This window comes from Pan troglodytes, chromosome 12 (assembly GCF_028858775.2).
Source record: "Pan troglodytes isolate AG18354 chromosome 12, NHGRI_mPanTro3-v2.0_pri, whole genome shotgun sequence".
NCBI lineage: Eukaryota > Metazoa > Chordata > Mammalia > Primates > Hominidae > Pan > Pan troglodytes.
Genome location: NC_072410.2, coordinates 27,922,065 through 27,935,190, shown reverse-complemented (window position 1 = coordinate 27,935,190; position 13,126 = coordinate 27,922,065). Strand labels below are relative to the sequence as shown.

The following is a 13,126-nucleotide window of genomic DNA, read 5'->3' as shown; positions in this document are numbered from 1 at the left end:
ATAACCTATGCTCAGATGTGGAAGCAAATACATGACTTAAAGTTGGAATTTATATTTCAAAGGGAAGTAGAGTGTAAAAGTTTGGGACATTTGCAGCCTGACCTTGTGGCAGAGAAAGAAAAACCTTTATTGGGAGAGGAATTCAAGCAGGATGTGGAGCAACTACTTGCTAGAGATATTTGCATAACTAAAAAGGATTCAAGTGCTAATAGCCAAGACAATGGAAAAAAAGCCTCTAAGGCATTTCAGAGACCATTGTGGCAGCCCCTCCTGTCACAGGCCCTGAGGCCTAGGAGGACTGAATGGTTTTATGGGCCAGGCCCATGGCCATGCTGCCCTGCACAGCCTCAGGACAGTGCTGCCTAAGATCTGCTGCTTTAGCTCCAGCTGGGGTTCAAAGGGGTTCAGGTGCAGCTCAAGCTGCCACTTTGGAGAATGCAAGCAGTTAGTTTTGGTAGCTTTCACGTGGTATTAAACCTGTTGGTGTGCAGAGTGCAAGAGTGAAGAATGCTTGTCAGCCTCCATCTAGATTTCAGAGTCTGTATGAGAAAGACTCAGTGCCCAGGCAGAAGCCTGCTGCGGGGGTGGAGCCCTCACAGAGAACCTCAACTAGGTCAGTGTCAAGGGGAAATGTGGGGTTGGAGCCCCCACACAGTGTCCCCAATGGGGCACTGCCTAGTGGAGCTGTGGGAAGGGGACTATTGCCCTCCAGATTCCAGAATGGTAGAGCCACCAGCAGCTTGCAATCTCAGCATGGAAAAGCCACAGAGGTGGAGCTGCCCAACGCCTGGGAGCCCACCCCTTGCAGCAGTGTGCCCTGGATGCAGGATATGGAGTCAAAGGAGGTTATTTTGGAGCTTTGAGATTTAATTACTGCCCTGCTGCATTTCAGAGTTGCATGGGGACTGTAGCCCCTTTCTTTTGGCCATTTTCTCCCATTTGGAATAGGAATATTTACCCAATGCCTATACACCCCTTGTATCTTGAAAGTAAATAACTTGTTTTTTTTTTATTTTTTAGGCTCATAAGTGAAAGCACTTGCCTTGTCTCAAATGAAACTTGAGACTTCAGACCTTTGAGTTAACTCTGGAATGAGTTAAGACTTTGGAAAACTATTGGGAAGGCATGAATGTATTTTGCAATTTGAGAAGGACATGAGATTTGGAGGGGGCCAGGGACAGAATGAAATGGCTTAGATATTTGTCCCCACTGAAATCTCATGTTGAAATGTAATACCAATGTTGAGGGTGGGGCCTGGTGGGAGGTGATTTGTTCATGGTGGTGTTCTCATGAATGGAAAAAGTGCTTACAAGATCTGGTCATTTAAAAGTATGTTGGGGAGGCAGCCATAAAAAAGGATGAGTTCATGTCATTTGCAGGGACATGGATGAAGATGGAAACCATCATTCTCACAAACTATCACAAGGACAGAAAACCAAACACCACACGTTCTCACTCATAGGTGGGAATTGAACAGTGAGAACACTTGGACACAGGGAGGGGAAAATCACACACCGGGGCCTGTCAGGGGGTGAGGGGAGCTGAGGGTGGGGATAGCATTAGGAGAAATACCTAATGTAAATGACGAGTTGATGGGTGCAGCAAACCAACATGACACATGGATACCTATGTAACAAACCTGTACACCGTGCACATGTACCATAGAACTTAAAGTATAATAATAATAAAACTCCAGAAAAAATTTTTTAACATTTTTTTAAAAAGTATGTTGGGGAGCCAGGCACCATGGCTCACGCCTGTAATCCCAGCACTTCAGGAGGCTGAGGTGGACAGATCACTTGAGGTCAGGAGTTTGAGACCAGCCTGGCCAACATGGTGAAACCCCATCTCTACTAAAAATGCAAAAACTGGCCAGGTGTGGTGGCATGTGCCTGTAATCCCAGGGAGGCTGAGGCAGGAGAATCACTTGAACCCAGGAGGCAGAGGTTGCAGTAAGCCGAGATTGCGCCACTGCACTCCAACCTGGTTGACGGAGCAAGACTTCATCTTGAAAATATATATATATATATATGTTGGGATGTTGGGGGAGCTAAACTATGAGGACACAAAGGCATAAGAATGATAGAATGGAGCCGGGTGCAGTGGTTCACGCCTGTAATGCCAGCACTCTGGGAAGCTGAGGCAGGCAGATCATGAGGTCAGGAGTTAAGAGACCAGCCTGGCCAACATAGTGAAACCCCGTCTCTACTAAAAATACAAAAATTAGCCGGGCATGGTGTTGTGTGCCTATAGTCCCAGCTACTTGGGGGGCTGAGGCAGCAGAATTGCTTGAACCCGGGAGGTGGAGGTGGCAGTGAGCCGAGATCACGCCACTGCACTCCAGCTTGGGCAACAGAGTGAGACTTCGTCTCAAAAAAAAAAAAAGAAAAGAAAGGAATGATACAACAGACGGACTTCAGGGACTCAGGGACTCAGGGACTCAGGGGAAACGGTGGGAGGAAGATTAGGGATAATATACATTGGGTACAGTATATACTGCTTGGGTAATGGGTGCACCAAAATCTCATAAATAACCACTAAAGAACTTATTCATGTAACCAAATACCACCTGTTCCCCAAAAACCCAGTCTCAGGTATTTCTTTATAGCATTACAAGAACAGGCTAATACAGGAACCACATAACAAAACTCCATAAGGCATTAACCCTTACTCAAAAATTATACTTCTTTTACTATCCATAATCTTCTGGAAAGCTTGGAAGAATAAATAGCATCCTTAAGTTAAAATTAACAAAATTTTCAGAAACCCTTGCACTCTCTAGGCAAAGGTACTTCCAGAATACCTTAGGGCCATTTGGTTCACTCCCCTGGGGACATATCAGTCCTCCCCCTAAGAACTGGTAACTGGAAGGCCCACTTATTTAGGGATTTTACCTCCAATACTATACTCTACCATGCTGTATGAAGGCATGGAAAAATAGGGTAAAGGACTCAAGTACTGTCACCAACAGTCTTATCACCAACAGGTTGAGGCCACCTTCCCACATCTTCCTAAACAGCCTCTTTATAATGTTAAATCATAAGATTTTGTCTACTGGAAGAGTCATCCAAGAAAAACTGTTTTTGAACCTTATTGTGAGGGACATTATCAAATACCATTAGCAAAAAATACAGCAGTGAAACTCCAGGGAATAAATCAATCAAACTCTAGGGAGTCAAGTTGTACTCATTTTGCAACTAAGGAAACAATTAAGAATTGACACAACAAGGTGGCTACTCCAATAGAAAATTACAAACTAGGATTCTCCAGAGTATTCTATACATAGCTGATCTTCAGAACTATACAGATAATTCAAGACCCTCAGAATAAATTATCTTGAATAGTAGATAGCCTCTGCCCAAGATATCAGACCAAGACGTCTGTAAAAATTGTTTTGTTTTTCCTCTGCTTGCTTATGGTCATTATTCTTTTCATTTTCTATAGACCCCTGGTTTTCACCCACCCACAGTGGCCCTTTGTCTCTTTTCTTTCATTTTTGTTATAATTGTTACATCAGAACATGCTCATTCTAATGCCATTCTTACATTTTCCTAAACAGTAGCCAGTACCCTCAATCTTACCAACATTGGTTATACCATCTGTCACCAGACCACCATGATAAATACATTTGACAAGCTCTAGTCTCATCAAATGAGTCTATAGGGAATAATAGGCAATGGCTTTTTCACTTGCACCTACAGAACAAATGACATTAAATAAACCCAGCTGTGGTTTTACTAGTGTCCTTCTCTCCCAGAAAAAGAACCAATTATGATAGTATATTGATCTGACTCCAGGTAATTCTAAATTTGAATCCAGTGAACTTCATAGGGTGATGAATTAGTTACTTATCACCTGGAAGAGACATTAATAGGAATCCAAATTTGTAACACAGTTAATGTAAGGCCTTTGTTCCAATTTTGAGCCATGAAACAACTCCCTTTTTTTCTGGAGTTTTGTGTGCCCCTACCAGGTTCACTTCATTTTTCCCAGGACATCTAGTCTTATTTTCCCCAGATTAAGGAATAGTATTTCAAGACTTGCCTGTGTATTGAAATCCTAACTCTAGTCACCAATGCTGGAAATTCCAACTCAGGCAGGAGCTCCAAATGAGATCACCTGTGATTCTTCAGGCACTCTACTTGAGGAATTGCTTACTTACTGTTTATGTGAACAGAGCAGTGCTCCAATGGTGGGAAATAAAAAGACTGAAAAAGACCTATCACTAACTCTGGCCGAAGTTATGAATGACACCACCTCTTCCCTAGATGGAATACAGATCTGTCTCAACTTACTGGCACAAGTTGTGATGGACAATTGCATTGCTAGGATTATTTGTTGGCTAATCATGATAGCATCTGTGTCATTGCTACTACTTCTTTCTCTACTTGGATTAATCAAACAGACATGGTAGAATAAGCTATACATCACCTTAAAGAAAGCACTTCTTTGCTCAATGCTTCTGTACAGCTGCTCTCTTATCAGATGATTGCCATGATAGAACAAAAAGATCAAGAAGATATCCTGGTACAGTTTACTACAGAGACAACTGAACGATCTCCAAGTGGTGAAGATCTGGATCTCTTGCCTTCTCTGAACTGGTCAATCTTTCTCAACAAAGAGAATGATCAAAAGGGAAGTCCTTGACAGTCTTAGTGTTTGTGACTTATTTGAATAATAACTGAATCATTTTCATATTGATTTGTTTGAGGGTGTGTGCTTGTGTAATAAAGAACTTGGGCCAGGTGTGGTGGCTCACATCTGTAATCCCAGCACTTTGGGAGGCCGAGGCAGGTGAATCACCTGAGATCAGGAGTTCAAGACCAGCCTGACCAACATGGAGAAACCCGTCTCTATTAAAAACACAAAATTAGCCGGGCATGGTGGTGCATGCCTGTAATCCCAGCTACTCAGGAGGCTGAGGCAGGAGAATTGCTTGAACCCGGGAGGCAGAAGTTGCAGTGTGCCAAGATCGTGCCATTGCACTCCAGCCTGGGCAACAAGAGTGAAACTCTGTCTCAAAATAAATAAATAAAATAAAAACAAAGAACTTGGCTGGACTTTATCCCTAGTTCCTGGGAAATAACCTCTAGATCATTGGAATTTCCTGAGGGATACAGGTGCCTTTTACTATTCATGGTGGGCCACATCTTGTGGGGGTTCAGTCAGGATGGTGGGGAAAATTAAATGATGCAAACATTCTTGGAAGGCCTGGAGGGCTTGCTCCAGTAATAAACTTGGCTGAAGGCAGCCTTGTACTCTTAGTTAAATAAATTAAAGTAGAAAGAAAGGAATGTGGGGAGTTTACCTAACTAGTTTGTTTATTCATGTGGTCCTAAGACTAACCTTTGATTTACAGTGGGTGCTTAATTGCTTTCTACTTGGGAAGTCCACAGTGTCAATTACCATCTAGTGGTGTTGACTCAAGTCTCTGTCAATTAATCTTTACTGAATAAATGCAAGTTTCACTAGCTGGTCAGGGCAGCGGTCCCAACTGTTGATAGCACTCTGCTTGGAGTCTGTAAGCAGCCCAGACACTCAGCTAGACTGGCAAAGCAGAGTATCTGTGTGTCAGTGTACTTTATTCATCCATTGTTGGGTCAGGGTCTGCGGGACAGACCCCCGCATTTTCTGATAGTTTATGCTAAAGAGGTGACTGACAGTTGGCCTCTAGTTTATGCTAATGAGATAGCAGGATGGCTGCTGGTCATGCCAGAAATACCAAGCATGTAATTAGAGTTGGGGCTTTCAGGCATGTAATATCAGCCAAACCTCTAGGGAGAGGAGGGGGAGCTGGTGATTGAGTTCAGCTGTGAGGTCAATGATTCAATCATTCATGAATATGTAATAAAACCCCAATAAAAACTCTGGACACCAAAACTCATGTGAGCTTCCATGGTAGGCATTTCTCTGTGCGTTGTCACACATCAGTGTGCCAGCAGGGTAACATGCTGCTGGGGAGACAGAAGCTTTGCATTTGGGGTACTCCCATACTCTTCCCTATGCATCTCATCCTTGGGCTGGTTCTGATTTGTGTCCTTTTTCTATAATTGTCATCAAAAATATAGTACTCTCCTGAGTTCTGATATACATTCTAGAAAGTTATCAACCTGCAGGGATCATGAGAATTCCTGAATTTGTAACCAATTGATTATAAGTACAGGTAGCCTGGGAACTCCCAAATTCATGGCTGTTATCTGAAGTGAGGGCAGTCTTGTGGGCTACTGTGTCCTTAACACATGAAATTTGGTTTAACTCTGGGTAATTGGTATCAGAAGTCATCACAGTCCTACAAAATACACTGAATTTCTATGTAACCACACACACACACACACCCCAACCTATCCCTAAAAGATGGAACAGTGCTAATCTATATTTGAATTTGAAAAATAACTACAGTAAGCAATATTAAATTTTTCTAAAGAAATATTTAATTGGTAGTCTTCTAAAAAGAAGGCTTTTCATATAGTACAAAAACATGCAGTCGGAAGCACTGAGAAAACTGGGCAACACAAGAGAAGCATGAGATGTGACATGAAGCAGCTGATAGTCTATGCAAGTCAAAAATAAAATTCTAAGCACACAACCAACTGAATCGACCCTTCCACTTGGCCAAGAGCATTCTAACGTAAACCTGAAACACTAGCTCAGGCCATGATGGGAATGGGTGGTCAGACATACCTCATTATACCTTCCTCTCTTTGGAATTCAGGCACAGTGGACCAGCATTAACATTAAAACAGAGACCTTAAGACTGACAAAAACAGGCTCTTTGTAGCAATAAGATAACATGACAGATAACAGGCCCTGAGAGAAATCTAAGTATTTTATCCTAAAATAAATTTCTCTTAAGTCTGATAAGAAACATTTACAATCTATTCTCTCTGAAGCCTGCTACCTTCTGGCTTCATCTCACAGTAAGAACCTTGGTCTCCACAACACCTTATCTTAACCCAGACATTCCCTTCTATTGATTCCAGGTCTTTGGATAAACCCACTGCCAATCAGAAAATCTTTGAATCCACCTATAACCTGGAAGGCCCTCCCTCCGTCTCTGTCCCTTCTCCACCAGCTTCAAGTTGTCCTGCCTTTCTCTATCGAACCAATGTAAATCTTACATGTATTGATGTCTTACATTCCCCTAAAATGTAAAAATGCATGAAACCAAGCTGTAGCCTGACAGCACAATTGTCTCTTCCTCTCATGTACCTTTGCCATGTTAACCATACTCGTCAGTTTGAACCCAGTGTCCTGCCCTCCAAAAATCCTTTGCACTTCCTACAAGATAAATCCTCACTCCTGTGTTTGGTATATAATGTCCTCTTTAGGCTGCCCCAACCTGCTGCTGCTCCTGACAAGAGCCACCTTGGGCACATGTTCTCAGGATCTCCTGGGGCTGTGTCAGACTTGTTTCTTATCAGACTTAAATCTATTTTGGCGTAAAACACTTTGATTTCTCTCAGGACTTACTGTCATGTTGTTATTGCTACAAAGAGTCTGTTTTTGTTAGTCTTAAGGTCTCTGTTTTAAGGCAAATGCTGGTCAACTGTGCCTACAGGTCACTCATATTTATCTCAGAATAAATCTCTTAAAATATTTTACCATTTGACTTTTTCCGTTGTCATCTGGTTTAGGAAACAAGAAAGTGGTAAAGTGATAAAAAATTATTTAAATAGATCAAGACAGTGATAAGATTTACCACAAGTCTAGATATTGTCCATTTTTAAAAACTTACACAAATATGTTTATGATTACAAATGGTTAAGATATGACTTCATATCAGTTTTCAAGAGAACACCTCTCCAAGGAAGGGAAATTTACACAGGTTTCTGACTGATTATGTAGGCTTTAGGTAGGTAGAGAAGGTGCCCCCGGCTGATAGAACGGCTAAGGTAAAGGTTTGCAGGCTGAGATGTGGAAAGGCATGTCTGAGGGATGACAAGAGAGCATTTGTGTGCAATGGAGGCTTCTGTCAGGAGCAGCAGGAGGTTGGAGCAGCCTAAAGAGGGCATTATATACCACACACGGGGGTGAGGATTTATCTTGTAGGCAGTTGAAAGGATTTTTGGAGGGCAGGACACTGGGTTCGAACTGGTAAGTATGGTTAACATGGCAAGGATACATGAGAAGAGGAGACAGATTTTGGACGACGACCAGTTACAAAATTGTGACAGATGTCTAGGTATAAAGTGATCTGGGTAGGTACAGAACAGAGCACTGGGAAAAAAGGGAGAGATGGAGCATGAAAATATTTGCTATTTCTGCTCCTGTAAACCTTGGCTGTCCAGGAATAAATTTCTGTGTGATTTTTAGGCTCCAAGACTTGCATCTTGACCTCAGCTGTCCAAGTACTTCCAGATCCAGATGCCTCCTGTGCATCCTACCTGCCCTGGCCAACCTTGTGGACTCTTAGACCCAGCCTGTCTGCATGGGCCCACTTTGAGCTGGTTCCCGGAATTCTGGGCTCAACTTCCTCATCTGGACTTTAAATACTTAAAGTATTTTCCTCAGTATAAGCTAATCCTTATTAGGCAAGTATCCTTTGGTCTACGCCAGCTCCTGGTCTAAGCTTCTCCACCTGAGTTACAGAGCCAACATGGTAGGAACTTTAAAGAAGAGCCTGACAAGGTTCTGAGACCCAGTAAATGTAGGGGTAACTGTTACAGAAAATAAAAAGTGATACCAAAAATGCACAGATGGCTTGAAGTAACAAACAAAACAGGAATACTTGTTTAGCAATGGTTGGTATATGTGTAAATTTGATTTTGAAAAATGATTTTATTGAGGTATATTTACCATAAAATCTGCCCATATAAAGTGAACAATTCAATGATTTTTAGTGAAGTTACCAAATTGTTCAACCATCACCACCATCTAGTTTTAGAACATTTTCGTCACCCTAAAAAGATTCCTTGTAACATTTGTAGTTACTTTGTTTCTGAAGATCTGCCATTTCTGGACATTTCCTAAAATGGTACTAGAAAATACCTGGTCTCTGGCATCTGCCTTCTTTCACTTAGAATCACGTTTTTGAGATCTGGATTGTGCATAATACCCATATTTTAGTTGGTTTTTTTTTTTCTTTTTTTTTTCTGAGACGGAGTCTCACTCTGTCTCCCAGGCTGGAGTGCAGTGGCGTGATCTCGGCTGACTGCAAGCTCCGCCTCTCCGATTCACGCCATTCTCCTGCCTCAGCCTTCCCAGTAGCTGGGACTACAGGCGCCCGCCACCATGCCTGGCTAATTTTTTTGTATTTTTAGGAGAGACAGGGTTTCACTGTGTTAGCCAGGATGGTCTCGAACTCCTGACCTCGTGATCTGTCCACCTCGGCCTCCCAAAGTGCTGAGATTACAGGCGTGAGCCACCGCGCCCAGCCTATTTTAGTAATTTTAATGTTTAAACAAGGTTTCATTTCATTTCAAAAATTCCAAATCTATTAGCATAAAGATGTAACAAAAATTGCTTTTTGCTCAATCCTAGACCACTCCATTGCCTCACAAAGAAAGGTAACATGTGCTACAGAGAAAGAAGTGCATGGAGGTGTTGTACTGCAAAGATCCAGTCTATTAATCTCCATACTACAGCTGTGAACCACAGGAAAGAGGCCCAGCCCAGTTAGGACTATAGGCCAAGGCATGTCACTTTCTGAACATCAGTTTTATTAGCTCTAAAATACGACTGGGCTAGATCATGGGTAGCTCTCTACCTTTCTCAGCCTCCATCCTCTGCACCCATGCATGACACCCTGCCCCGTCAGTAACAGCATGAGGAGGCAATGCACAAGTGTGGTTATACAAATGGCCCCACCAGGCAGAAAATCACCAGACAAGGTGATTTCTCAGCTTCTTTTCAGCTCTAGTTTTATACATCTCAAGTTGGAAAGGAACTTTCCTCACATTCATCATGTTCCCAAGGTTTCTCTTTGAGATGAATACTGAAGCTTGAACTCTACTAAAGGGTTTTCCCAGTTTCACTAAATTTGAAGAGTTGCTCTAGCACAAATTCTCTAATGTACAAATTCTCTAACGTGTTTTGGTGGAACATCCACCAAAGCCCTTCCCACACTCATCACGTCACCAGAGTTTCCAGCTAGTAGGGAGAGTTCTAAGGGGTTTATAAAGCAATGAGGTTTGGCTGAAGGCTCTCCCACATTACCCACATTCACAGGTTTTTCTCAGGTATGAATTTTCTGATGCTTAATAAGGGATGAGCCCTGACTGAAGGCCTTCCTCTATTTCCTGCTTTCATAGGGCCTCTCTCTAGTATGTGTTCTTGATGCTTAGTAAAGGAAGAGATACAACTGAAGATTTTTCCATACTTACCACACTTGTAGAATTTCTCTCCAGTACAAGTTATCTGATTTTCTTAAAGAATCAGTATGTAACTGAAGGCTTGCCACACTCACTGCATTGATAAGGCTCCTCCCCAGTGTCGGCTGTCTGATGCTGAATAATGTGCATCCTCTGATCAAAGCCTTCCCACATTCATTACATTCACGTGGTTTCTCACTAGTATGGATTCTCCCATGTTTGGTAAGAGAGGGGAAGCCCACCCCCTCTTGACATTGATAGGGATTCTCTTTAGTAATTATTGCCTGATGTGGAACAAGATGTGGTCTTCCCACATACATTACACCTTTAGGATCTCTCTCTGATATTAATTCTTTAAGTTCCGGTGATGTCTGCACTCCAGCTGAAAGCCCTTCTATATTCACTGAATTTATAGGGTTTTTTTTCCAGCATGACTTCTCTGATGTTTAATAAGGGATGCAGTATGAGCAAAGGCCCTTCCACACTCATTACATTTGTAGGGTTTCTCTCCAGTGTGAAATCTGTAATGTTGAGTGAGAGATGAACTCTGGCTGAAGGCTCTCCCACATTTATTACATTTGTAAGGTTTCTCTCCAGTATGAAATCTGTAATGCACAATGAGTGATGAGCTCTGGCTGAAGGTTCTCCCACATTCCCGGCATTCATAGGGCTTTTCTCCAGTATGAGTCCTCTGATGCTTAATAAGGGATGAAGTGTGACCAAAGGCTCGTCCACATTCATTACATTTGTAGGGTTTCTCTCCAGTGTGAAATCTATAGTGCAGAACAAGAGACGAACTCTGGCTGAAGGCTCTCCCACATTCACTGCATTCATAGGGCTTTTCTCCAGTATGAGTTCTTTGATGTTTAATAAGGGATGAAATATGACCAAAGGCTCTTTCACAGTCACTGCATTCATACGGCTTTTCTCCAGTGTGACATCGCTGATGGCGCCTAAGTTCTGACTGGAAGTGAAAGGACTTCCCACATTCATTACATTTACAAGATTTCTTTTCTGGGTGGGTTCTCTGAGAGTTGTTTCCCCCTAAAGTCTGCCTGAATTCTGTATCACATTTATAAGATCCTTCTCCCATGAGAATGCTGTGTTGGTTAACAAGGACTGATCTTAAACCTAAGCTTCTCCCAAATCCATTCCATTTATAATCTCTGCTAAGGGTGGTGGCAGATTTGTGAGTGGTTGACATTTGTTTCAGGTGTCTCTCCTGTTTTATCTGCTGCATCTCTAACTGGCCATCACAACTGCAGGCTGCTTTCAACTTGGAGAACTGCAGCACATCTTGAATGTGTTTTTCCACTGATACTACCTGGAATAATTCTTCTTTGGAAATTCCCCAACTTGGCATTGATTCCTTGGATTTAGACCTTCTCTCCCAGTCTGTTAAAAAAAAAAAAAAAAAAAGAAGACATTCTAGTATGTAGAATGTCCTATGTAGCAAGAAAAGCAAGCTCCTATAATGAATGTGAAATAATTAAGCTTTAAAATAACACCTAAAAGGGACGTACAGATTTTTTCAATAATGGCTTATGTCTGAAGATGGTTTTGGAGTATTGAGAATGAGTGATGAGCAGATGACTGGAGATTAAGAAAATCTGAGAGATATGTGTTTAGATTCCAGTACACAAGGTAAGTCCAAAGACTAAAGATGAGAGGAGGGTAGGAAGGGTGACAAGGAAATAGACTAAGTTTAAAGGATGGAGACAAAAATCAATAAACCAAGTATAGGATTGTAAGTCACCCAGGTACAGATTCTATATTCTCACAATTTCTTCAGGCCTACATAATTGTAACAGAATTCTACCCAGTCTTCCTACCTCCAGGTTTCCTGAAACCCTTCACTTTCTTCTTTTCCAAATGCCCATTTCCTTAAGTTTCTTCCCAGTCTTAATCTTCCAAAGGCTCTCCAGTGCCTACAGGATAAACCCTTAATCTTCCACTATAGCTCTATAATACTTTACCAGGTCCTGTCCTCTTTTTCAGCAAGTGCCTTGAGCACAGAAACTGGCTGCCTTCCTGTTTCCCATATATCCACTGCCCCTCTCACCACTCTCTTTCTTTAAGACTTTGCATACCTTTCAGGGACAAGCTCATGTCCTCCATGAAGTATTCTTTTAACACCTTAGTGCACACCCTATATTATTATATATTATGCACATATACATATAACATGTATCATATTACTCTATATAATTATGATAGGAAGAGAAACTCTCCCCTAAAGATGCCCATGCCCTAATCACAAGAACCTGTGAGTGGGTTACCTTATATGACAAAAGGGACTTTGCAGATGTGATTAAGGGCACAGACCTGGAGATGGGGAGATTATCCTGGATTATTTAAATAGGTCAAATCTAATCATGAGTGCTTAAAATCGGAGAGCATTTCCTGGCTGGGCAGAAAGATGTGTAAGCCATTGTTGGCTTTGAAGATGGATGAGGGGCACTTTCAGTCAAGTAATCTGGTAGTCTCTAGAAACTGGGAACACCCATCTGTTTATAGCCAGCAAGAAAACAAGGACCTCGGTTTTATAACTGCAAGGTATTGGTTCTGCCAACAACCCAAATGAAAAGAAAAAAGGTGCCCAGCCACTCCAGAAAGGTGTGCAGCCCTGTGGACATCTTGGTTGGAACCATGTGATACACATGCCAGACTTCTGACCTATGAACTATGACATGAGTTTGTGTTGTTTAAAGCCACCAAGTTTGTGCTACTCTGTTTCAGCCACAGTGGAAAATTAATAAAATAATAATAACAAGCACACTTCTGAAGAAGGAAATGACTGGTAATGCCTAACCAGT

The 13,126-nt window shown here is 42.0% G+C and overlaps 1 protein-coding gene across 9 annotated transcripts in view; it reads right to left on the bottom strand.

Moving 5' to 3' along the window:
- The window catches only part of ZNF514 (zinc finger protein 514), a 42,549-nt gene that overhangs the window by 15,269 nt on the left and 14,154 nt on the right, over nucleotides 1–13,126 (bottom strand). For 7 of the 9 annotated variants that reach the window (XM_063789649.1, XM_063789648.1, XM_063789645.1 and 4 more), the window contains one exon: nucleotides 8,759–11,705. In XM_063789649.1, coding sequence (XP_063645719.1) covers nucleotides 10,720–11,705 — 986 coding nt within the window. In that variant the 3' untranslated portion in view covers nucleotides 8,759–10,719. Of the gene's footprint in view, nucleotides 1–6,408; nucleotides 11,706–13,126 lie in introns of those variants that run through there. The other 2 variants (XR_010149346.1, XM_024354476.3) reach the window with 2 other exon arrangements.